The sequence below is a fragment of the Oncorhynchus kisutch genome, linkage group LG6, assembly GCF_002021735.2.
Source record: "Oncorhynchus kisutch isolate 150728-3 linkage group LG6, Okis_V2, whole genome shotgun sequence".
Lineage (NCBI taxonomy): Eukaryota > Metazoa > Chordata > Actinopteri > Salmoniformes > Salmonidae > Oncorhynchus > Oncorhynchus kisutch.
In genome coordinates, this window is record NC_034179.2 from 11,139,741 (window position 1) to 11,167,187 (window position 27,447).

Here is a 27,447-nt window from a genome sequence, read left to right on the forward strand (position 1 = left end):
GCCCTGGTCAAAAGTAGTGCACTTATAGGGAATGTGGTGCCATTTGGGACACATACTTTTTCAGGGTGGAATTTGTGTACTTAACTTCTTCAGCACTACGTACCGTTATTTTCCTGCTATGGCTCGTAGCTCATGAGAAGTGCATGTCTGTGGTGTGTATTTTTTTCAACTTTTTGGCAGCACAGTCGTCAATTTCCTTTTGTTCTCTGATAGAAAGAACACTCTGCCCCTCTCTACTCCTCTCTACTCCTCGCCTCTCTGCTCCTCCCTACTCTGCTCCTCCCTACTCTGCTCCTGTCTACTCTGCTCCTCCCTACTCTACTCCTCTCTACTCCTCGCCTCTCTGCTCCTCCCTACTCTGCCCCTCTCTACTCCTCTCTACTCCTCGCCACTCTGCTCCTCTACTCTGCTCCACTCTGCTCCTCTACTCTGCTCCTCTCTGCTCCTCTACTCTGCTCCACTCTGCTCCTCTACTCTGCTCCTCTCTGCTCTGACCTGCTCCTCTACTCTGCTCCTCTCTGCTCCTCTACTCTGCTCCTCTCTGCTCTGATCTGCTCCTCTACTCTGTTCCTCTCTGCTCCTCTACTCTGCTCCTCTCTGCTCCTCTCTGCTCCTCTACTCTGCTCCTCTCTGCTCCTCTACTCTGCTCCTCTCTGCTCTGACCTGCTCCTCTACTCTGCTCCTCCCTGCTCCTCTACTCTGCTCCTCTACTCTGCACTGACCTGCTCTGACCTGCTCCTCTACTCTGCTCCTCTACTCTGCTCCTCTCTGCTCTGACCTGCTCCTCTACTCTGCTCCTCCCTGCTCCTCTACTCTGCTCCTCTACTCTGCTCTGACCTGCTCTACTCTGCTCCTCTCTGCTCTACTCTGCTCCTCTCTACTCTGCTCTGACCTGCTCCTCTACTCTGCTCCTCTCTGCTCTGCTCCCCTACTCTGCTCCTCTCTGCTCTGCTCCTCTCTGCTCTGCTCCTCTCTGCTCTGCTCCTCTCTACTCTGCTCCTCTCTACTCTGCTCCTCTCTGCTCTACTCTGTTCCTCTCTACTCTGCTCTGACCTGCTCCTCTACTCTGCTACTCTCTGCTCCTCTACTCTGCTCCTCTCTACTCTGCTCCTCTCTACTCTGCTCCTCTCTGCTCTGACCTGCTCCTCTACTCTGCTCCTCTCTGCTCCTCTACTCTGCTCCACTCTGCTCCTCTACTCTGCTCCACTCTGCTCCTCTATTCTGCTCCTCTCTGCTCCTCTCTACTCTGCTCCACTCTGCTCCTCTACTCTGCTCCACTCTGCTCCTCTACTCTGCTCCTCTCTACTCTGCTCCACTCTGCTCCTCTACTCTGCTCCACTCTGCTCCTCTACTCTGCTCCACTCTGCTCCTCTACTCTGCTCCTCTACTCTGCTCCTCTGCTCTGCTCCTCTACTCTGCTCCTCTACTCTGCTCCTCTGCTCTGCTCCTCTGCTCTGCTCCTCTCTACTCTGCTCTACTCTGCTCCTCTCTACTCTGCTCTGACCTGCTCCTCTACTCTGCTACTCTCTACTCCTCTACTCTGCTCCTCTCTACTCTGCTCCTCTCTACTCTGCCTCTCTACTCTGCTCCTCTCTACTCTGCTCCTCTCTGCTCTGACCTGCTCCTCTACTCTGCTCCTCTCTGCTCCTCTACTCTGCTCCTCTCTGCTCCTCTACTCTGCTCCACTCTGCTCCACTCTGCTCCTCTCTACTCTGCTCCTCTCTGCTCCTCTACTCTGCTCCTCTACTCTGCTCCTCTACTCTGCTCCACTCTGCTCCTCTACTCTGCTCCTCTACTCTGCTCCTCTACTCTGCTCCTCTACTCTGCTCTGACCTGCTCCTCTACTCTGCTCCTCTCTGCTCTGACCTGCTCCTCTCTGCTCCTCTACTCTGCTCCTCTACTCTGCTCCTCTACTCTGCTCCTCTCTGCTCTGACCTGCTCCTCTACTCTGCTCCTCTCTGCTCTGACCTGCTCCTCTACTCTGCTCCTCTCTGCTCCTCTACTCTGCTCCTCTCTGCTCCTCTACTCTGCTCCTCTCTGCTCTGACCTGCTCCTCTACTCTGCTCCTCCCTGCTCCTCTACTCTGCTCCTCTACTCTGCTCCTCTACTCTGCTCCTCTACTCTGCTCCTCTCTGCTCTGACCTGCTCCTCTACTCTGCTCCTCTACTCTGCTCCTCTACTCTGCTCCTCTGCTCCTCTACTCTGCTCCTCTCTGCTCTGACCTGCTCCTCTACTCTGCTCCTCTCTGCTCTACTCTGCTCCTCTCTGCTCTACTCTGCTCCTCTCTACTCTGCTCTGACCTGCTCCTCTACTCTGCTCCTCTCTGCTCTGCTCCCCTACTCTGCTCCTCTCTGCTCTGCTCCTCTCTACTCTGCTCCTCTCTGCTCCTCTCTACTCTGCTACTCTCTGCTCCTCTACTCTGCTCCTCTCTACTCTGCTCCTCTCTGCTCTGACCTGCTCCTCTACTCTGCTCCTCTACTCTGCTCCTCTCTGCTCCTCTACTCTGCTCCTCTCTGCTCCTCTACTCTGCTCCACTCTGCTCCTCTCTACTCTGCTCCTCTCTGCTCCTCTACTCTGCTCCTCTCTGCTCCTCTACTCTGCTCCTCTACTCTGCTCCACTCTGCTCCTCTACTCTGCTCCTCTCTGCTCCTCTACTCTGCTCCACTCTGCTCCTCTACTCTGCTCTGACCTGCTCCTCTACTCTGCTCTGACCTGCTCCTCTACTCTGCTCCTCTACTCTGCTCTGACCTGCTCCTCTACTCTGCTCCTCTCTGCTCTGACCTGCTCCTCTACTCTGCTCCTCCCTGCTCCTCTACTCTGCTCCTCTACTCTGCTCCTCTCTGCTCTGACCTGCTCCTCTACTCTGCTCCTCCCTGCTCCTCTCTGCTCTGACCTGCTCCTCTCTGCTCTGACCTGCTCCTCTACTCTGCTCCTCTCTGCTCTGACCTGCTCCTCTACTCTGCTCCTCCCTGCTCCTCTACTCTGCTCCTCTACTCTGCTCCTCTCTGCTCTGACCTGCTCCTCTACTCTGCTCCTCCCTGCTCCTCTCTGCTCTGACCTGCTCCTCTCTGCTCTGACCTGCTCCTCCCTGCTCGAACCTGCTCCTCTTCTCTGCTCCTCTACTCTGCTCCTCTCTTCTCTGACCTGCTCCTCTCTGCTCTGACCTGCTCCGACCTGCTCCTCTCTGCTCTGACCTGCTCCTCTTGTCTCTGCTCCATATGATAGAAAGTATTCAGGCCACTTTTCCCACATTTTGTTACATTACAGCCTTATTCTAAAATGGATTCAATAAAGAAAACATCCTTATCAATCTACACACAACACCAAATAATGGCAAAGTGAAAACAGGTTTTTACATTTTTTGAAAGCTGAAATAGCTGCTTACATAAGTATTCAGACCCGTTGCTGTGAGACTGGAACATGAGCTCCTATGCATTGTTTCTATTGATCATCCTTAAGATGTTTTCAGATTGGAGTCCACCTGTGGTAAATTCAGTTGATTGGACATGATTTGGAAAGGCACATAACTGTCTATAAGGTCCCACAGTTGACAGTGCCTGTCAGAGCAAATACCAAGCCATGAGGTTGAAGGATTTTTCCGTAGAGCTCCGAGACAGGATTGTGTCGAGGCACAGATCTGGGGAAGAGTACCAAAACATTTGTACATTGAAGGTCCCCAAAAACACAGTGGCCTCCATCATTCTTAACGGAAGAGGCTTGGAACCACCAAGACGCTTCCTAGAAGAAGGTCGCCTGGCCAAACTGACCAATAGAAGGGCCAAGAACCTGATGGTCATTATGACAGAGCTCCAGAGTTCCCCTGTGGAGATGGGAGAACCTTCCGGAAAGACAACCATCTCTGCAGACCTCCACCAAGCAGACCTTTATGGTAGAGTGGCAGGATGGAAGCCAGTCCTCTGTAAAAGGCACATCAAATCAAAGTTTATTTGTCACGTGGGCCGAATACAACAGGTGTGGACCTTACAGTGAAATGCTGAATACAACAGGTGTGGACCTTACAGTGAAATGCTGAATACAACAGGTGTGGACCTTACAGTGAAATGCTGAATACAACAGGTGTAGTAGACCTTACAGTGAAATGCTGAATACAACAGGTGTAGTGGACCTTACAGTGAAATGCTGAATACAACAGGTGTAGATACCTTACAGTGAAATGCTGAATACAACAGGTGTAGTGGACCTTACAGTGAAATGCTGAATACAACAGGTGTAGTAGACCTTACAGTGAAATGCTGAATACAACAGGTGTAGTGGACCTTACAGTGAAATGCTGAATACAACAGGTGTAGTAGACCTTACAGTGAAATGCTGAATACAACAGGTGTATTAGACCTTACAGTGAAATGCTGAATACAACAGGTGTAGTAGACCTTACAGTGAAATGCTGAATACAACAGGTGTAGTAGACCTTACAGTGAAATGCTGAATACAACAGGTGTAGTAGACCTTACAGTGAAATGCTGAATACAACAGGTGTAGTAGACCTTACAGTGAAATGCTGAATACAACAGGTGTAGTAGACCTTACAGTGAAATGCTGAATACAACAGGTGTAGTAGACCTTACAGTGAAATGCTGAATACAACAGGTGTAGTAGACCTTACAGTGAAATGCTGAATACAACAGGTGTAGAGACCTTAGTGTGAAATGCTGAATACAACAGGTGTAGTAGACCTTACAGTGAAATGCTGAATACAACAGGTGTAGTGTACTTACTTACAGGCTCTAACCAACAGTGCAATTTAAAAAATGTAAAACAAAGGTATTAGGTGAACAATAGGTAAGTAAAGAAATAAAAACAACAGTGGAAAATAACAGTAGCGAGGCTATATACAGTAGAGAGGCTATATACAGTAGAGAGGCTATATACAGTAGAGAGGCTATGTACTGTAGAGAGGCTATATACAGTAGAGAGGCTATATACAGTAGAGAGGCTATATACAGTAGAGAGGCTATATACTGTAGAGAGGCTATATACTGTAGAGAGGCTATATACAGTAGAGGCTATATACAGTAGAGAGGCTATATACTGTAGAGAGGCTATATACTGTAGAGAGGCTATATACTGTAGAGAGGCTATATACAGTAGAGAGGCTATATACAGTAGAGAGGCTATATACTGTAGAGAGGCTATATACTGTAGAGAGGCTATATACTGTAGAGAGGCTATATACAGTAGAGAGGCTATATTCAGTAGCGAGGCTATATTCAGTAGAGAGGCTATATTCAGTAGAGAGGCTATATTCAGTAGAGAGGCTATATTCAGTAGAGGCTATATACTGTAGAGAGGCTATATACTGTAGAGAGGCTATATACTGTAGAGAGGCTATATACTGTAGAGAGGCTATATACTGTAGAGAGGCTATATACTGTAGAGAGGCTATATACTGTAGAGAGGCTATATACAGTAGAGAGGCTATATACAGTAGAGAGGCTATATACTGTAGAGAGGCTATATACTGTAGAGAGGCTATATACTGTAGAGAGGCTATATACTGTAGAGAGGCTATATTCAGTAGAGGGGCTATATACAGTAGAGGGGCTATATACTGTAGAGAGGCTATATACTGTAGAGAGGCTATATACAGTAGAGAGGCTATATACAGTAGAGAGGCTATATACAGTAGAGAGGCTATATACTGTAGAGAGGCTATATACTGTAGAGAGGCTATATACTGTAGAGAGGCTATATACAGTAGAGGCTATATACAGTAGAGGCTATATACTGTAGAGAGGCTATATACAGTAGAGGCTATATACTGTAGAGAGGCTGTATACTGTAGAGAGGCTGTATACTGTAGAGAGGCTGTATACAGTAGAGAGGCTGTATACAGTAGAGAGGCTATATACAGTAGAGAGGCTATATACAGTAGAGAGGCTATATACAGTAGAGAGGCTATATACAGTAGAGAGGCTATATACTGTAGAGGCTATATACTGTAGAGAGGCTATATACAGTAGAGAGGCTATATACTGTAGAGAGGCTATATACTGTAGAGGCTATATACTGTAGAGAGGCTATATACAGTAGAGGCTATATACAGTAGAGGCTATATACAGTAGAGGCTATATACTGTAGAGGCTATATACAGTAGAGAGGCTATATACAGTAGAGAGGCTATATACAGTAGAGAGGCTGTATACAGTAGAGAGGCTGTATACAGTAGAGAGGCTGTATACAGTAGAGAGGCTATATACAGTAGAGAGGCTATATACAGTAGAGGCTATATACTGTAGAGAGGCTATATACAGTAGAGGCTATATACAGTAGAGGCTATATACAGTAGAGGCTATATACAGTAGAGGGGCTATATACAGTAGAGGCTATATACAGTAGAGGCTATATACTGTAGAGAGGCTATATACAGTAGCGAGACTATATACAGTAGAGAGGCTGTATACAGTAGAGAGGCTATATACAGTAGAGAGGCTATATACAGTAGAGAGGCTATATACAGTAGCGAGGCTGTATACAGTAGAGAGGCTGTATACAGTAGAGAGGCTATATACAGTAGCGAGGCTGTATACAGTAGAGAGACTATATACAGTAGAGAGGCTATATACAGTAGCTAGACTATATACAGTAGCGAGGCTATATACAGGAGAGGCTATATACAGTAGCGAGGCTATATACAGTAGCGAGGCTATATACAGTAACGAGGCTATATACAGTAGCGAGACTGTATACAGTAGAGAGGCTATATACAGTAGAGAGGCTATATACAGTAGAGAGGCTATATACAGTAGAGAGGCTATATACAGTAGCGAGACTATATACAGTAGAGAGGCTATATACAGTAGCGAGGCTATATACTGTAGAGAGGCTATATACAGTAGAGGCTATATACAGTAGAGGCTATATACTGTAGAGAGGCTATATACTGTAGCGAGGCTATATACTGTAGAGGCTGTATACTGTAGAGAGGCTGTATACAGTAGAGAGGCTGTATACAGTAGAGGCTATATACAGTAGAGAGGCTATATACAGTAGAGGCTGTATACAGTAGCGAGGCTGTATACAGTAGCGAGGCTGTATACAGTAGAGAGGCTGTATACAGTAGAGAGGCTATATACAGTAGCGAGGCTATATACAGTAGCGAGGCTATATACAGTAGCGAGGCTATATACAGTAGCGAGGCTATATACAGTAGCGAGGCTATATACAGTAGAGAGGCTGTATACTGTAGAGAGGCTGTATACAGTAGAGAGGCTGTATACAGTAGAGGCTATATACAGTAGAGAGGCTATATACAGTAGAGAGGCTATATACAGTAGAGAGGCTATATACAGTAGCGAGACTATATACAGTAGAGAGGCTATATACTGTAGAGAGGCTATATACAGTAGAGGCTATATACAGTAGAGGCTATATACTGTAGAGAGGCTATATACTGTAGAGAGGCTATATACTGTAGAGAGGCTGTATACTGTAGAGAGGCTGTATACAGTAGAGGCTGTATACAGTAGAGGCTATATACAGTAGAGAGGCTATATACAGTAGAGAGGCTGTATACAGTAGCGAGGCTGTATACAGTAGCGAGGCTGTATACAGTAGCGAGGCTGTATACAGTAGAGAGGCTATATACAGTAGAGAGGCTATATACAGTAGCGAGGCTATATACAGTAGCGAGGCTATACAGTAGCGAGGCTATATACAGTAGCGAGGCTATATACAGTAGCGAGGCTATATACAGTAGCGAGGCTATATACAGTAGCGAGGCTATATACAGTAGCGAGGCTATATACAGTAGCGAGGCTATATACAGTAGCTAGACTATATACAGTAGAGGCTATATATAGTAGCTAGACTATATACAGTAGCTAGGCTATATACAGTAGAGAGGCTATATACAGTAGCGAGGCTATATACAGTAGAGAGGCTATATACAGTAGAGAGGCTATATACAGTAGAGAGGCTGTATACAGTAGCGAGGCTATACACAGGCACTGGTTAGTCGGGCTGATTGAGGTAGTATGTACATGTAGATATGGTTTAGTCCGGGAGCAATTTGATTACCTGTTCAGGAGTCTTATGGCTTGGAGGTAAAAACTGTTTTTTTGTCCTAGACTTGACACTCCGGTACTGCTTGCCATGCTGTAGTTGAGAGAACAGTCTATGACTGGGGTGACTGGGCCGTACGCATTACCTTATGTAGTGCCTTGCAGTCGGAGGCCGACCAATTGCCGTACCAGGCAGTGATGCAACATGCTCTCGATGTTGCAGCTGTAGAACCTTTTGAGGATCTCAGGACCCATGCCAAATCTTTTTAGTTTCTTGAGGGGGAATAGGCTTTGTCGTGCCCTCTTTACGACTGTCTTGGTGTGTTTGGACCATTCTAGTTTGTTGGTGATGTGGACACCAAGGAACTTGAATCTCTCAACCTGCGCCACTACAACCCTGTCGATGAGAATGTGGGCGTGCTCAGTTCTCCTTTTCCTGTTGTCCACAATCATCTCCTTAGTCTTGGTTACGTTGAGGGATAGGTTGTTATTCTGGCACCACCCGGCCAGGTCTCTGACCTCCTCCCTATAGTCTCGTCGTTGTCGGTGATCAGGCCTACCACTGTTGTGTCGTCTGCAAACTTAATAATGGTGTTGGAGTAGTGCCTGGCCATGCAGTCATGAACAGGGATTACAGGAGGGGACTGAGCACGCATCCCTGAGGGGCTCCTGTGTTGAGGATCAGCGTGGCAGATGTGTTGCTACCTACCCTTACAACCTGGGGGTGGCCCGTCAGGAAGTCCAGGATCCAGTTGCAGAGGGAGGTGTTTAGTCCCAGGATCCTTAGCTTAGTGATGAGCTTTGAGGGTACTCTGATGTTGAACGCTGAGCTGTAGTCAATGAATAGCATTCTCAGGTAGGTGTTCCTTTTGTCCAGGTGGGAAAGGGCAGTGTGGAGTGCAATAGAGATTGCATCATCTGTGGATCTGTTGGGGCGGTACGCAAATTGGAGTGGGTCTAGGGTTTCTGGGATAATGGTGTTAATGTGAGCCATTACCAGCCTTTCAAAGCACTTCATGGCTACGGATGTGAGTGCTATGGGTCTGTAGTCATTTAGGCAGGTTGCCTTAGTGTTCGTGGGCACAGTGGTGGTGGTCTGCTTGAAACATGTTGGTATTACAGACTCAATCAGGGACATGTTGAAAATGTCAGTGAAGACACCTTCCAGTTCATCAGCACATGCCCAGAGCACACGTCTTGATAATCGATCTGGCCCCGCAGCCTTGTGAATGTTGACCTGTTTAAACATCTTACTCACGTCGGCTTCAGAGAGCGTGATCACACAGTCGTCCGGAACAGCTGATGCTCTCATGCATGCCTCAGTGTTGCTTTCCTCAAAGGGAACATAGAAGTGATTTAGCTCGTCTGGTAGGCTCGTGTCACTGGGCAGCTTGCGGCTGTGCTTCCCTTTGTAGTCTGTATTAGTTTGCAGGCCCTGCCACATAAGATGAATGTCGGAGCCAGTGTAGTACGATTCAATCTTGGCCCTGTATTGACTCTTTGCCTGTTAGATGGTTCATTGGCGGGCATAGCAGGATTTCTTATAAGCTTCCGGGTTAGAGTTCTGCGCAGCCCGCTTGTAGTTTGCCAAAAGGCACCTAAAGGACTCTGACCATGAGAAACAAGATTCTCTTTTTCTGATGAAACCCAGATTGAACTCTTTGGCCTGAATGCCAAGCGTCACGTCTGGAAGAAACCTGGCACCATCCCTACAGTGAAATATAGTGATGGCAGCATCATGCTGTGAGGATGTTTTTCAGTGGGAGGGACTGGGAGACTAGTCAGGATCAAGGGAAAGATGAACGGAGCAAAGTACAACGAGATCCTTGATGAAAACCTGCTCAGGACCTCAGACTGGGGCGAGGGTTCATCCTCCAACAGGACAATGACCCAACGACCCAAAGCACACAGCCAAGACAACGCAGGAGTGGCTTCGGGACAAGTCTCTGAGTGTCCTTGAGTGGCCCAGCCAGAGCCCGGACTTGAACCCGATCGAACATCTCTGGAGAGACCTGAAAATAGCTGTGCAGCAACGCTCCTCATCCAACCTGACAAGAGCTTGAGAGGATCTGCAGAGAATAATTAGAGAAACTCCACAAATACAGGTGTGCCAGGCTTGTAGGGTCATACCCAGAAAGACTCGAAGCTGTAATCTCTGCCAACATGCTTGAACAAAGTACGGAGTACTTTTATACATTTGCAAAAATGTCAAAAAAACAAACATTTTTGCTTTGTTCTTATAGGGTATTGTGTAGATTGAGGATTTTTTTCATTATGCTTTTTTTTTCATTTTAGATTAAGTAACTTAAAAACATTTGGAACAAGTCAAGGGGGAGGAATACTGTCTGAATGTACTGTAATAGTTACGCAGCCAATTAAGACCTGCCAAGACAACCACGCGGTATATCGCATATACTGTACCATATACAGGAATATTTGTAAATAGCCGTGGGATGGTTTTTCAATCATTTTAATATTTTTTACTCTTTAAAAAAAAGATATATATATTAAATACCTGCAGTCAACTTGTGCAATACGTTAGGAGATTAAGCAGATTCTTATTTCACCTGTCACATTATTTGACATTATGAAGCTTACTTTAGTTCCCCAGCACAGTTGAGACAGTCACGTCTTTGTTTGTTTATTAATAGCAGGAGAAAGTGGGAGCAGCTGTGCATTGACAGGGGTCGCATTTGATTACGGACGTCAAGTGTTTTTCTGCTTCAATAGAGTGATCAGGGACGTGCAACTATAGTTTTCCTTCACACAAAATACATTAGTGCAACACATTTGACATTACAATAGCTTCATTTTCAACAGAAATGCTATTTGTCTGGCAGCCACATAAATAAATGAGCTTACAATGAAAAAGCAAGGTCTTTTTTGCAAAAAACGACACATGTCCATCATATTTCTAATGTTTAGGCCTAAAGATAACCTTGCATTTTACCAGAGAAAAATAGGCTAGACCAAGAAAAGTACTGGAACTACACATCAGTAGGAGCACTGTCTACTGACAGAATGCCCGGTCTTGAATTCTCATTCAAGTTTGAAGTGCAACTGAAGCACAAAATCAAATCAAATTTTATTTGTCACATACCACATGGTTAGCAGATGTTAATGCGAGTGTAGTGAAATGCTTGTGCTTCTAGTTCTGACCATTCAGGCATATCTAACAAGTAATCTAACCTAACAATTTCACAACAACTACCTTATACACACAAGTGTAAAGGAATGAATAAGAATATGTACATTAAAATTCATGAATGAGCGATGGCCGAACGGCATAGGCAAGATGCAGTAGATGATAGAGTACAGTATATACATATGAGATAAGTAATGTAGGGTATGTAAACATTATATAAAGTGGCATTGTTTAAAGTGGCTAGTGATACATTTATTACATACATTGTTTTAATTATTAAAGTGGCTAGAGATGAGTCAGTATGTTGGCAGCAGCCACTTAGTGTTAGTGGTGGCTGTTTAACAGTCTGATGGCCTTGAGATAGAAGCTGTTTTTCAGTCTCTCGGTCCCAGCTTTGATGCAGTTTGGACATTTTACAAGCAAATGTGAATGAGAGATGTTGTGCCAATGAACAAAGTGAATCTAATGCTGAGCAGAAATGACAATATGAAGCATTTTAGATCTGTGTTTACAAAAGGCAGCAAGATATTTCTTGTGCATTGTGTCTTTGTTGTTGTTGTTGGTGTGTAAAATGCACAATTCCTAGTCTAACTTGCTGTAACTAAGTGGCTGAATGAATAAGGTGGCGGTAGTCGTCTACAGTGTTGAAGGCAAAGCCCTTTTGGATTAGTTTTTTGTATTACTGCCGGTGCCATTTTGAGTTATTTTTCTCCTCTTTGTTCTCAACCCTTCTGCCCCTCCTCTTCTCCTAGTGACTCCAGACTACACATAGAAAAGGCATGTAGACGTGCTGCTGGAGAGCCAGAACTACATGCGTTAAAACTTTGTTCATTTGCACATCTCTCATTCACATTTGCTTGTAAAATGTCCAAATATGCCATTCGGTAGCTACCTCCCAACCATAGTTTGGTCCTGCCTGGATTTTACTACCCTGTTCTGTTTGGACTGAGCTGTTAGTGAGCCAAGATTTCACATCTTGCTCTTTCTCTCTCAATTCAATTGAAAGGACTTTATTGGCATGGGACACACATGTCTACATTGCCAAAGCCAGTGAAATAGATAATAAACAAAAGTGAAATAAACTAACTGCTAACGTTAGCCATCAAGCTAATGAAGTTAGTCAGAGATGAGTTTTCCAATGGAGCCCTCTTTGTCTGGAGAGGTAAATGAATGGTTCCTGATGACTTGTCTGGAGAGGTAAATGAACGATTCCTGATGAGTTGTCTATAGAGGTAAATGAATGGTTCCTGATGAGTTTTCTGGAGAGGTAAATGAACGGTTCCTGATGAGTTGTCTGGAGAGGTAAATGAACGGTTCCTGATGAGTTGTCTGGAGAGGTAAATGAACGGTTCCTGATGAGTTGTCTGGAGAGGTAAATGAACGGTTCCTGTGCTGTAGGAGCTGTATCTACTACGCTTTGTTTCGGGACAAACCGGATCACTCAGAGTTCCAGTGCGATAATTGTTTGCTTGCCAAGGATTATAGGCTTGATGTGGCTTCCTTGATCACACAGGTCGCCAGCCTACATAAGAAACTGAGGAAATTTCTACGCCTGTGCCTGGATGGCGTTCGCACCGACTGGCCGGTGTTGCCCGGAGTTGGTTCGCCAGGGGAGCCATCTCCTGCCTCTCCTCCCCCATCTGATAGCGGAGTCGAAGGAGCACAGCAAGAGGAGCATGACAATCAACGATGGTTGCATGTCACGAGCTGTGGATGCCAGCACCATCCTGTGAAGCGTGGGAGTGGGTGGATTTCTAAGTCATTCTCGCCAGCTGTGATTTTGGGCAGCTCCATGGTAAGGAATGTGACAGTTCCTGGTGCTGAAACAATGTCCTACCCCGGAGCTCGGGTAATTGACATTACTAAACAGTTGAAACTGGATTTCAAAGAGCTGATTGACTCTCTGCTAGACACTAATAAAATACCCATCATATCTGGCCCTGTGCCCTCTCTGAATCGTGTCATTTGAACACTTTAGCAGGAATTTTTTTTCTCTTCACAACTGGCTACGTGAATTTTGCAGCTCAATGGGTGTAAACTTTTTGACAATTTCGATACCTTTTTTTCGATACCTTTTTTTTCGATACCTTTTTGAAACAAAACCCGTTTTGTAAGGAGGATGGGATCCACCCAAATCACTTGGTTTCCTGGGTCCTTTCACTGCATTATAAGGCTGCGTTGAGTCAATGACTTATCAATGACCCAAGCCCAGCTCAGCTCAGTTAATCCCTACCATTGTGACACGGAGTTGTCATAATGCTTCAGAAAATGTATATTACACCAGGGGCATTGGTAGACACAATGTAAGTAACCTAATGTATGTCCCTCTAACTGCCTCTGCTGATCCTACAGCTATTGTATGCAGCAATCATGTGTCTATGAACCAGATTTATACTGTTAGCACTAAGGCGGTGTGCCCTAGTAGGATGTCCACTGTGTGCAGCTCACCCTGCACAAACTAACATTAAATAACATGATAATATCTACTTCTGCTAAGCTTCTCAGTAAAGAAATGAAAACAAGCAAGCATCCCAGAAAAGTACTCAAAATAGCCCATGTTAACATATGTAGCTTAAGAAACAAGGTTAATGAAATGTATAACTTGCTAGTAACAGATCACATTCATATCCTGACACTCTCTGAAACTCAATTAGACATTACCTTTGATACAGTGATAGCAATACAAGGTTATAACATTTACAGAAAATAAATGGCAGTGGTGGTGTTGCTGTTTATATTTAGAATCACATTCCTGTAAAGATTAGAGATGATCTCATGTTAAATACGATTGAAGTAATATGGCTACAGGTTCATCTGCCTCACCTAAAGCCCGTTCTGGTGGGAAGCTGCTATAGACCACTGAGTGCTAACAGTCAGTATCTAGATAACGTGTGAAATGCTTGATCATGTATGTGATATCAATAGAGGTATATTATCTGGGTGATTTAAATAGACTGGCTTTCATCAAGCTGCCCACTCAAGAAAAAGCTTCAAACTGGAACCAGTGTCTGCAACCTGGTTCAGGTTATCATTCAACCGACCAGGGTATTTACAAACAGCACAGGGAGGAAATCATGTATTGATCACATCTTTACTAATGCTGCGGATATGTGTTTAAAAGCAGTATCCAGATCCATCAGATGTAGTGATCACAGTATAGTAGCCATATCTAGGAAAACCACAGTTCCAAAGGCTGGGCCTAATATAGTCTATACGAGGTCATACAATACGTGTTGTAGTGATTCCTATGGTGTTGATGTAAAGAATATTTGTTGGTCCATGGTGTGTAATGAGAAGCAAACAGATGCTGCACTTAACACATTTATGAAATTGCTTATTCCATTTACTAATAAGCATGCACCATTTAAAATAAAAAATAACTGTAAAAACTGTTAAATCCCTGTGGATTGATGAGGAATTGAAAAATGGTATGGTTGAGAGGGATGAGTCAAAACGAATGGGTACTCTGGCTGCACAACCGATTGGCTAAACATATTGCAAATTGAGAAACCATGTGACTAAACTGAATAAAAAGAAGAAACTAAACTATGAAACAACGATAAATTACATGAAGAATGATAGTAAAAAGCTTTGGAGCACCTTTGTCGTGTCTTTGGCATCATTAAACTGAAGACTTATTTATCAAACAACTCTGTAATTATTATTACGCGATTAAACTGAATAATCAAACGTAATTAACTAGGAAGTCGGGGCTCCAAGGAAAATATTCAAATTACAAAGTTATAATTTTCCTAATACAACTTTTCAGATATTTTAATATCTGATCAATTAGTCTTCTTAATTAATGAATTATTTATTTTACCTCACGTTAGTCTCATTCCAAACGTTGTAAATTCTGCACGAACCCAGTCTTCACTTTGAGTCATCCATATATAAATTGTCTTAAATTTTTTTATTTACTAAGTAATTCACAGAAGTGCATAACACAAACAAAGTAGATGGTTACAAAGAAATTATAACGGATGTGCCCTAGTGGGCTAAACCGGCATGACGGCTTGTTAGACAAAAGGGGAAGTGGGGGTCAGCTGAGAAGTCCCGACAGAGTTGATAATTATAACGGATGTGCCCTAGTGGGCTAAACCGGCATGGCGGCTTGTTAGACAAAAGGGGAAGTGGGGGTCAGCTGAGAAGTCCCGACAGAGTTGATAATTATAACGGATGTGCCCTAGTGGGCTAAACCGGCATGGCAGCTTGTTAGACAAAAGGGGAAGTGGGGGTCAGCTGAGAAGTCCCGACAGAGTTGATAATTATAACGGATGTGCCCTAGTGGGCTAAACCGGCATGGCGGCTTGTTAGACAAAAGGGGAAGTGGGGGTCAGCTGAGAAGTCCCGACAGAGTTGATAATTATAACGGATGTGCCCTAGTGGGCTAAACCGGCATGGCGGCTTGTTAGACAAAAGGGGAAGTGGGGGTCAGCTGAGAAGTCCCGACAGAGTTGATAATTATAACGGATGTGCCCTAGTGGGCTAAACCGGCATGGCGGCTTGTTAGACAAAAGGGGAAGTGGGGGTCAGCTGAGAAGTCCCGACAGAGTTGATAATTATAACGGATGTGCCCTAGTGGGCTAAACCGGCATGGCGGCTTGTTAGACAAAAGGGGAAGTGGGGGTCAGCTGAGAAGTCCCGACAGAGTTGATAATTATAACGGATGTGCCCTAGTGGGCTAAACCGGCATGGCGGCTTGTTAGACAAAAGGGGAAGTGGGGGTCAGCTGAGAAGTCCCGACAGAGTTGATAATTATAACGGATGTGCCCTAGTGGGCTAAACCGGCATGGCGGCTTGTTAGGCAAAAGGGGAAGTGGGGGTCAGCTGAGAAGTCCCGACAGAGTTGATAATTATAACAATTGAAATGCTAACCTTTACACATGAACACTCACTCAATCGGGAACAATTGCAATCAACATATATATTTACGCTCAGTGTGTCGTCGGGATCTCTGTTGAAAAGTTAATTTCTGTTGGAGAGTTTGTCTGCTCTCTCTCTCTCTCTCTGTCGTGGTTATAGTGGATAGTTCAGAGTGACATTCATCGTTATAGGATAGATGTTTCGACGGTTGTCGGTCTTCGCATTCAATGATACCGAATTCCTAGCTGCAGACTAGTAATTAATATTTCTTTCCTTAATGCATTTATTCTAATCAATTGTGTTTGTGACAAGGTAGGGGTGGAATACAGAAGATAGCCCTATTTGATAAAATACCAAGTCCATATTATGGCAAGAACAGCTCAAATAAGCAAGTTAAACGACAGTCCATCATTACTTTAAGACACGAAGGTCAGTATGCAGAAAATTTCAAGAACTTTTAAAGTTTCTTCAAGTGCAGTCGCAAACACCATCAACTGGAAGAGCCAGAGTTACCTCTGCTGTAGAGGATACGTTCATTAGAGTTACCAGCCTCAGAAATTACAGCCCAAATAAATGCTTCACAGAGTTCAAGTAACAGACACATCTCAGCATCAACTGTTCAGAGGAGACTGCGTGAATCAGGCCCTTCAAGGTCGAATTGCTGCAAAGTAACCACTACTAAAGGGCACCAATAAGAAGAAGAGACTTGCTTGGGCCAAGAAACACCAGCAATGGGTCCAAATTTGAGATTTTTGATTCCAACTGCCATGTCTTTGTGAGACGCAGATATGGGAACTCCTTCAAGACTGTTGGAAAAGCATTCCAGGTGAAGCTGGTTGAGAGAATGCCAAGAGTGTGCAAAGCTGTCATCAAGGCAAAGGGTGGCTACTTTGAAGAATCTGAAATATAAAATATATTTTGATTTGTTTAACACTTCTTTGGTTACTACATGATCCCATATGTGTTATTTCATAATTTTGATGCCTTCACTATAATTCTACAATGTAGAAATTTGTCAAAAGAAAGAAAGACCCTTGAATGAGTAAGTGTGTCCAAACTTTTGACTGGTACTGTACGTCTCTAATATGGTCATACAATTGGCAGGATGTTAGGAAGTGCAGCTCCGTTTCCAGCTCGTTTTTGTGTACATAGCCTGTCTTATCGTGAGAGCCAGGTCTCTCTCTCTCTGTCTGTCTCTCTTTGTTTTTCATCTCACTATCATTCAACCTCCCAAACAGAAAGACTGCACTCGTCATACATACAGTATAGTACCCATCGCTGCTGTGGGTGTATATCTGTAACTTCTGCCACTCTGCATGACTGCTTTAGACATAAAGAATAAACAGATACTGTATCTCCATAGAGACGTCTCTCATCATGTCTGTTGCAGCTGCTGCAGTCTCCCGAGGTCAAGGAGGATGCGGTCCTCTGTTGTTCTATGGAGGTATGTACTCTTCATATTCTGTCCTGTACGTCAACACACTCCCATCTTCACTGAAGCCTCTTACAGTACACATCGGTCCTTTGTATATTAATGAACAGGGAGGCAGTAGAATATAGAGGAGTATACACTATGTTATTCAGCCCAAGCCAGTTGTAGTCAGGCTGTTGTCTGTCTGGATGTGGTAAAGGAATCTTTCTGTCTCAGTATGAATTATAGAGTGACACTGAGGTAGTGTAGAGGCTAAGAACAGAGTCTGAAACTAGTTTGCAGTCTAGAGCCTGGAGCTGGGTTGGAGATCAGAGGAGGGCTGGGGAGGAGCTCTGTTCAAGGCAGAGAAAGAGAGAGCACGAGGGCAGGGCAGAGCAGAGCAGGGAAGGTGACCTGTCAGGCCAGCTCTAAGAAGTCTGCCATAGTTGTAGTGAAGCTAATCACTAATTGTTTGAATTCCTCCAGAATTTTCACGTTGTTTTGTATGGGAATTTGAGATTATCAGAAGGACAGACAGGCCTATAAGGTTCCTATAATAGGACTCCATCCTTCCGTGACAGACATATGTTAAAGAGCGTGCCCCTAACCTTCCACAACTCAGACACCCCCACTCGGAAGCTAGCCAAACCCATCCATCAGATAGATTTACACCCCCACTCTGAAGCTAGCCGACCAGCCCTGTCCCTTAGACAGACACCCCACTCTGAAGCTAGCCAACCAGTCTCTGACACACCCCCCACTCTGAAGCTAGCCAACCAGTCTCTCAGACACACACCCCACTCTGAAGCTAGCCAACCAGTCTCTTAGCCACACCCCCCCCCACTCTGAAGCTAGCCAACCAGTCTCTTAGTCACACACCCCCCCCACTCTGAAGCTAGCCAACCAGTCTCTTAGTCACACCCCCCCACTCTGAAGCTAGCCAACCAGTCTCTTAGTCACATCCCCCCCACTCTGAAGCTAGCCAACCAGTCTCTTAGTCACACCCCCACTCTGAAGCTAGCCAACCAGTCTTAGTCACACCCCCCCCCCACTCTGAAGCTATCCAACCAGTCTCTTAGTCACCCCCCCCCCACACTGAAGCTAGCCAACCAGTCTCTTAGTCACCCCCCCCCCACTCTGAAGCTAGCCAACCAGTCTCTTAGTCACACCCCTCCCCCCACTCTGAAGCCTGCCAACCAGTCTCTTAGTCACCCCCCACTCTGAAGCTAGCCAACCAGTCCCTGACTAGCCTTCTTAATATTCAGATGGCTAGATGTAACCCCTGACTCACCTCTCTCCTCCTCCTAACCCCCCTCCCTCTTCATCCCTCTCCTCCTCTTCTCTCCTCCCTCCTCCTCTTCCCTCCTACTCTCCTCCCTCCTCCTTGTCCCTCCTACTCTCCTCCCCTCTCCTCTTCCTCTCTCTTGTCCTCTCCTCCCTCCTCCTAACCCCCCTCCCTCCCCTCTTCTCATCCTCCCTCTCCTCCTAACCCCCCTCCTCCCCTCTCTTCCTCCTCCTCTCGTCCAGCTGCAGTCCACAGGTCATCTCCTGGAGGAGCAGCTTCCAGAGATGATGACTGAGCTCCTTGCCACAGCCAGGGACAAGATGCTATGTCCGGCTGAGTCCCAGCTGACCCGCTCCCTCCTCATGGAGGTCATCGAGCTGCGTGCCCATCACTGGACCCCTCTGGAGGCCCTCACCACACAGTACTACAACAGGACCATTCAGAAGCTCACCACCGCCTAGCCACCCAGGTCCCAGGCCTGGACCTAGGTTCACACGTCTTCGGGTCTCTCTTGAAAAATACATTTTATCTCAATAAGACTACCTGGTTAAATCAGATAAAAAGGTCCATTTCTCTGACATAGGGAGGCCTTAACTGGGTTGATAGCTAGGAGGCATGGCACCGTACCGGGCGGCAGTACAGAATTTATCTGGGGACGAAAGGGTTTAGGTTACGGTTTGGGGATGAGACAGAAACGTGAAACCATGCATAAACAAGACAAACACTACACACACAACTAAAAGGACTGGCCATGCTGCCTGTTCCAACGAGACGGGAGGAGGACAAAGAGTGGTTGTGAGGCGCATAGAGGAGAAGGGTGTGTGGGGGTACAGGGTCGGGTAACAGCCGTCTCTGGGGAACAGAGGGTCTCCTCGGAGGTTAAAAAGAGAAGGTGGTGTCCAGAGGGACATTTCATTCTCTATCTCCTTTGTGCTTGTTTGCCAACTACCCCCCCTATCTGTTTCCGCCCTCTCCTCCTCCTCTCAGCTCTAGACCCCTTCCACCCCTATCTGTTTCCTCCCTCTCCTCCTCTCAGCTCTAGACCCCTTCCACCCCTATCTGTTTCCTCTGTCTCTCCTCCTCTCAGCTCTAGACCCCTTCCACCCCTATCTGTTTCCTCCCTCTCCTCCTCCTCTCAGCTCTAGACCCCTTCCACCCCTATCTGTTTCCTCTCCTCCTCCTCTCAGCTCTAGACCCCTTCCACCCCTATCTGTTTCCTGTCTCTCCTCCTCTCAGCTCTAGACCCCTTCCACCCCTATCTGTTTCCTCCCTCTCCTCCTCCTCTCAGCTCTAGACCCCTTCCACCCCTATCTGTTTCCTCTGTCTCTCCTCCTCTCAGCTCTAGACCCCTTCCACCCCTATCTGTTTCCTCCCTCTCCTCCTCCTCTCAGCTCTAGACCCCTTCCACCCCTATCTGTTTCCTCTGTCTCTCCTCCTCTCAGCTCTAGACCCCTTCCACCCCTATCTGTTTCCTCTGTCTCTCCTCCTCTCAGCTCTAGACCCCTTCCACCCCGGGGTCTATGTGGCTGGCTGGGGGAGCATGCCTCCCTCTAGTTTGTCCCCTCACCAGGTGACCCTCTCTGCCCAGGCCTCCCTCTCTGCCCCACCACAGGCCTGCCTGCCTCCCTCCCCCCCAGGACTGCCTGCCTGCCTCCCCCCCCCGGCCTTCCTGCCTACCTCCCCCCAGGGGACCCTCCAACCCCCCAGGCAACATGGGACAGGCCTGCTTTAGTCCCCTGCCAGATGCCTATTGTGTGACTGGGACACTGGGCCTGGTCTGCTGGCCTGTTTTGACCGGCTGGCTTGCTGGCAGATGGCTAACGTTACTGGAAGAAGACTCAAGTGGGCTGGCTGCAAGACACACATAGGCCAATCCAGGCTAACCCAGCCAGGCCCCTGACAGAGAGGGCACACTGGGTCTGTCGTGGGGGACTTGAGGACTTGGGGGGAGAAGCATCAAGCCACTGCTTTGTTGAGACTTCTTTGTCGTTGTCCTTTTGGGAGGGGTTTAATATCCTCGCTTGTGTTACCTTCTGTGTTAATATTATCATTGTTATTTCTTTTAAATCAGGTTTAAATATGTATGATTATGGAATATTTTAGGGCTGATCTGTTGCACAGGTTTGCTTTGTTTTAAATGGTTTTAAGGCGATTATTTGCTTTAAAAATATTCAAAAATATCAAATACATTTTGACAGTGGTATTGTGTACTAGCATTAAAGGATCCTCTAGCATTGAAGGTTTGAGGTGTTGGTTGACTAGACTGAGAGGGAAGGTTTGATGTGTTGGTTGACTAGACTAAGAGGGAAGGTTTGAGGTGTTGGTTGACTAGACTAAGAGGGAAGGTTTGAGGTGTTGGTTGACTAGACTAAGAGGGAAGGTTTGAGGAGTTGGTTGACTAGACTAAGAGGGAAGGTTTGAGGTGTTGGTTGACTAGACTGAGGGAAGGTTTGAGGTGTTGGTTGACTAGACTGAGGGAAGGTTTGGGGTGTTGGTTGACTAGACTAAGAGGGAAGGTTTGAGGTGTTGGTTGACTAGTTTGAGGGAAGGTTTGAGGAGTTGGTTGACTAGACTAAGAGGGAAGGTTTGAGGTGTTGGTTGACTAGACTAAGAGGGAAGGTTTGAGGTGTTGGTTGACTAGACTGATGGAAGGTTTGAGGAGTTGGTTGACTAGACTAAGAGGGAAGGTTTGAGGAGTTGGTTGACTAGACTAAGAGGGAAGGTTTGATGTGTTGGTTGACTAGACTAAGAGGGAAGGTTTGATGTGTTGGTTGACTAGACTAAGAGGGAAGGTTTGAGGTGTTGGTTGACTAGACTGAGGGAAGGTTTGGGGTGTTGGTTGACTAGACTAAGAGGGAAGGTTTGAGGTGTTGGTTGACTAGACCAAGAGGGAAGGTTTGAGGTGTTGGTTGACTAGACCAAGAGGGAAGGTTTGATGTGTTGGTTGACTAGACTAAGAGGGAAGGTTTGATGTGTTGGTTGACTAGACTAAGAGGGAAGGTTTGAGGTGTTGGTTGACTAGACTGAGGGAAGGTTTGAGGTGTTGGTTGACTAGACTGAGAGGGAAGGTTTGAGGTGTTGGTTGACTAGACTAAGAGGGAAGGTTTGAGGAGTTGGTTGACTAGACTAAGAGGGAAGGTTTGATGTGTTGGTTGACTAGACTAAGAGGGAAGGTTTGATGTGTTGGTTGACTAGACTAAGAGGGAAGGTTTGATGTGTTGGTTGACTAGACTAAGAGGGAAGGTTTGATGTGTTGGTTGACTAGACTGAGGGAAGGTTTGATGTGTTGGTTGACTAGACTGAGGGAAGGTTTGATGTGTTGGTTGACTAGACTGAGGGAAGGTTTGAGGTGTTGGTTGACTAGACTGAGGGAAGGTTTGAGGTGTTGGTTGACTAGACTGAGAGGGAAGGTTTGAGGTGTTGGTTGACTAGACCAAGAGGGAAGGTTTGAGGAGTTGGTTGACTAGACTGAGAGGGAAGGTTTGAGGTGTTGGTTGACTAGACCAAGAGGGAAGGTTTGAGGTGTTGGTTGACTAGACCGAGAGGGAAGATTTGAGGAGTTGGTTGACTAGACCAAGAGGGAAGGTTTGAGGAGTTGGTTGACTAGACCAAGAGGGAAGGTTTGAGGAGTTGGTTGACTAGACCAAGAGGGAAGGTTTGAGGAGTTGGTTGACTAGACCAAGAGGGAAGGTTTGAGGAGTTGGTTGACTAGACCAAGAGGGAAGGTTTGAGGAGTTGGTTGACTAGACCAAGAGGGAAGGTTTGAGGTGTTGGTTGACTAGACTAAGAGGGAAGGTTTGAGGTGTTGGTTGACCTGACGAAGAGGGAAGGTTTGGCTAGAAGGAAGAATCATAGACGTGGTCGGTTTGACGTCAGTCAGAAGAGTGGCCTTGTCATCTATAATAATACATTTCTGGAGTTGCGTCCTGTTTTAAAATGAAGGCTGGGAGGTAGAGAGTGCTTGTTGAGACGGAGTGGCCGAATTTGAGTTTATTATTTCATGCAAAATGAAATGTAGCTCCTTTAAGAGGAGGAAGAAACAAGCATGATAAAATCCTTCTTCAAATGGTCTCCTGTTCAAGCAGCCATTTTGCAAGTCTTTATATCTGTATAATGATGAAATATTTTAATCTGTGTTATTTTACAGATTATTTTTATGATATAATGTAGGTTGCTAGTATGTGATTCGCATTATTCTGGCTTCTGCAAATGGTGTTTACCACGATATTGACGTTTACCAACCCACTCATCATTCTATCGTTTGATGGGCTGTATGTAATCCACTGTACAGTAATGGCCCGTATTTAAGAAAACAGAACGAGTGCTCTGCGGGAATGGTACAAACAGAGACTATGGCTACATCCTAATTAGCTAATAGGGTTGAATAGGGTTGTGTGGATAGGAAGGTGGCCTTTCTATGTCTTCTTACTATGGCTTCAGGTCATGTTGAATGAACTGCTCTGTCTGGGACAGTCTGTCAGTCCTATGACTACTAGTGTTACTTGCTCCTGATTTCCCATTGAATTGAATCTCTCTGGGAAGTTTTGTGTTATTTTATTTTTTTCCTGTCTTGCATCAAGAATCCAAATCTTTAAGGTAGTCACACACCCAAGTCACTAGGAGGGTCTTGAATTGAAACACACATATATATATATATATATAATGAGTTGGGAGATCTATACAAACCCATCCGTCTAAGTGTGCGCATGCCTATGAGCTGATTTTATTTATTTTATTTTAGGTTTTTATTTAAAATGTTCATTTTAGTTTTTATTTTATCAATGGGTTTTGATTTTAAGTGACTGAATCCATTGTGATACCGATGATCTCTTGCCTGGTAAGTGTGGTATTACTGTGATATTTTAGATTGAAAGCTATGCTGTAGTGCTATTGGCCAATTCTGGTTCCATATGCAATGTAGTGACTCATTGAAACACAACGGGGTCCTTCCTCATCTGACACTTGACCTTTAGGTCACGTGACGTACCCGACTATTGAATGCAACGCACCTCCATTTGCATGTCATTGACATTGGAAGGAGGGAGACGGAATGAGGTGTTGGCGTGGTTACTCAAGCGAGGCAAGCTAGTCTCCCAGCCACAGAGGGTGATGATGAGCTGTAGAATTTGTGGTTGGTCGTCAATTCGTTTTTTTTGTTTTTTTTTATTAAGCAATTGAAAAAATAAACTAACTGAAAAGAGAAGTGGAAAAAATGTGTGTACTGTGTTTTTTTCCCCCCTGCCTACGTCTGTCTGTGTTCATATTCAGCGGCTGTATTGATGTCTGGACATTTTCCCCTTATCCTGAGGACATCTCCCCCTTCAGCCACTAAAACCTCTCTGTTTTAGGGGAAAACGTCTTATGTCTTAGCCTTGTCTCAAACAGAATGCATGTAATACAGTTGAAGTCAGAAGTTTACATACACTTAGGTTGGAGTCATTGGAACTCGTTTTTCAACCACTCCACACATTTCTTGTTAACAAACTATAATTTTGGCAAGTCTGGTTAGGACATCTACTTTGTGCATGACACAAGTAATTTCTCCAACAATTGTTTGACAGATTATTTGGTGTGAAAAGTGCAAATCAATCCCAGAACAACAGCAAAGGACCTTGTGAAGATGCTGGAGGAAACGGGTACAAAAGTATCTATATCCACAGTAAAACGAGTCCTATATCGACATAACCTGAAAGGCTGCTCAGCAAGGAAGAAGCCACTGCTCCAAAACCGCCATAAAAAAGCCAGACTATGGTTTGCAACTGCACATGGGGACAAAGATCGTACTTTTTGGAGAAATGTCCTCTGGTCTGATCAAACAAAAATGTAACTGTTTGGCCATAATGACCATCGTTATGTTTGGAGGTAAAAGGGGGAGGCCTGCAAGCCAAAGAACACCATCCCAACTGTGAAGCACGGGGGTGGCAGCATCATGTTGTGGGGGTGCTTTGCTGCAGGAGGGACTGGTGCACTTCACAAAATAGATGGCATCATGAGGCAGGGAAATTATGTGGATATATTGAAGCCACATCTCAAGACATCAGTCAGGAAGTTAAAGCTTGGTTACAAATGGGTCTTCCAAATGGACAATGACCCCAAGCATACTTCCAAAGTTGTGGCAAAATGGCTTAAGGACAACAACGTCAAGGTATTGAAGTGGCCGTGGCAAAGCCCTTACCTCAATCCTATAGAACATTTGTGGGCAGAACTGAAAAAGCATGTGCGAGCAAGGAGGCCTACAAACATGATTCAGTTACACCAGCTCTGTCAGTAGGAATGGGCCTACTTTTTGTGGGAAGCTTGTGGAAGGCTACCTGAAACGTTTGACCCAAGTTAATCAATTTAAAGGCAATGCTCCCAAATACTAATTGAGTGTATGTAAACTTCTGACCCACTGGGAATGTGATGAAAGAAATAAAAGCTGAAATAAATCATTCTCTCTACTATTATTCTGACATTTCACATTCTTAAAATAAAGTGGTGATCCTAACTGACCTAAGACCGGGAATTAATTTTTACTAGGATTAAATGTCAGGAATTGTGAAAAACTGAGTTTAAATGTATTTGGCAAAGGTGTATGTAAACTTCCGACTTCAACTGTACATTAGAACCTCTTTGTTTTCCTTCACACACTGAGCTCTCATTATTCAGACAGAATACACACTATATACATCCTACTAATGTTAAAAGCGCTGCGTACTTTCTAATTGCTGCGCTACATACCTGTAGCTATTGTACTGATGTATGACTGAACGTCCTTAGCCCAGTTAGTTGGTTTTGTTAGACCCTGACCCACCCCTGGAACACAGGCAGGACGTCCTTCAGCGTCCGTCCACATCAATCACGGTCTAGGGGTGGGAGGGTGAGACTGGGGGAAATCTCCTTCTGATATAGGGGAGGGGGTATAAATCTCCTTCTGATATAGGGGAGGGTGAGACTGGGGGAAATCTCCTTCTGATATAGGGGAGGGGGTATAAATCTCCTGATATAGGGGAGGGGGTATAAATCTCCTTCTGATATAAGGGAGGGGGTATTAAACATGCAGAGGACGTTCTGTTCCTCTGCTCAGATGTTGCTGACGCGCACCAGATCTTAAATCGCCTGGATAGGGATTATACGTATCAGCTAACCATGTATGTTACTGCAATCTGGTGCCAGACGGCACAATGCGTGACTTGGCACGTAACCATTGGTTGATGCATGTATCGTCTGAGCAGGGGGGCGGGACCAAAGTGTGTGTGAAATGATGTCACTGCTCATGTCTTTTTTCACTTTATTTACAGCCAATAACCATTTAAAGAATGTAATATGTATGCAAATTAGGTTGTTATTAAGGACTGTTCTTCTCAGCTCTTAGGGGAAGGAGTAACCGAAGACCCTGAGAAAGATTGGGCTCCCAAGTGGCGCAGCCGTCAAATCTCAGTGCAAGATGCGTCACTGCAGTTCACTGGTTCGAATCCAGGCTGCATCCCATCCGGCTGTGATTGGGAGTCCCATAGGGCGTCATTGTAAAATGAGAATTTGTTATTAACTGATTTGCCTAGTTAATAAAAAAACTGCCTCCCACAACACATGTAGTTTGGGTGCATGAAGGTACCTTCATTTAGAATAGTAGTGGTGTAAACTCACGCCACTTTATCAATGTTCACTTTACTGCAATCATTTGTTGTTATTCTTTCACTGAACATAATCTGTATAAAAGACACCTGTCCACATAATTGGTCTTTCAGCTTTTTAATGCACACCATCTTAACACACAACCAAATACTAAATTCACGGGTTTGATTCTCTTGGCTTTTACTTCATGGCAATAATGTGAGCAGACAGTCGAAAACACCATCTGAGACCATGTTAGATACACTACTATGTGGACACCCCTTAAAATTTGTGTTGCTGACCGGTGTATGAAATCAAGCACACAGCCATGTAATCTCCATAGACAAACATTGGCAGTAGAAGAATGGTCTTACCGAAGAGCTCCCTGACTTTCAACGTGGCACCGTCATAGGATAACCACCATACCTAAAAGTTAGTTCATCAAACTCACTACCGAGTTCCAAACTGCAGAAGATCTGTTCATTGGGAGCTTCATGAAATGGGTTTCCATGGCAGGGCAGCCGTACACAAGCCTAAAATCATCACGCGCAAAGCCAAGCATCGGCTGGAGTGGTGTAGCGCTCGCCGCCATTGGATTGGAGCAGTGGAAACGTGTTCTCTGGAGTGATGAATCACTCTTCACCATCTGGCAGTTCAACAGACTAATCTGGGTATTGGCGGATGCCAGGAGAATGCAACCTGCCCAAATGCATTGTGCCAACTGTAAAGTGTGGTGGTGGAGGAATAATGGTCAGGCTGTTTTCATGGTTCGGGCTAGGCCCCTTAGTTCCAGTGAAGGAAAATCCTTAATGCTACAGCATACAACTAGATGATTCTGTGCTTCCAACTTTGTGGCAACAGTTTGACCTCAACCCCATCGAACATCGTTGGGATGAATTGGAATCCCGCCTGCGAGCCAGGCCTAATCGCCCAAAACCAGTGCCCGACCTCACTAATGCTCTTGTGGCTGAACAGAAGCAAGTCCCCACAGCAATGTTCCAACATCTAGTGGAAATTACTTTTGGCCATGAAGTGTATGTTTCCTTTGTCTTCAGTCCCAGTCTGTGCCTCGGTCTCTGTGTGTCTGATGTTGTGGGTGTTGGGTGAATGCGGAGCGTATCCCTGT

The 27,447-nt window shown here is 45.4% G+C and overlaps 1 protein-coding gene across 1 annotated transcript in view; it reads left to right on the forward strand.

Moving 5' to 3' along the window:
* Positions 1–19,778, forward strand: part of ctif (CBP80/20-dependent translation initiation factor) — a 190,777-nt gene extending 170,999 nt beyond the window's left edge. The window contains exons 12-13 of the mRNA XM_031825897.1: positions 17,423–17,476; positions 18,971–19,778. Coding sequence (XP_031681757.1) covers positions 17,423–17,476; positions 18,971–19,189 — 273 coding nt within the window. The 3' untranslated portion in view covers positions 19,190–19,778. The remainder of the gene's footprint in view (positions 1–17,422; positions 17,477–18,970) is intronic.
* Positions 19,779–27,447: the final 7,669 nt, after the last annotated feature.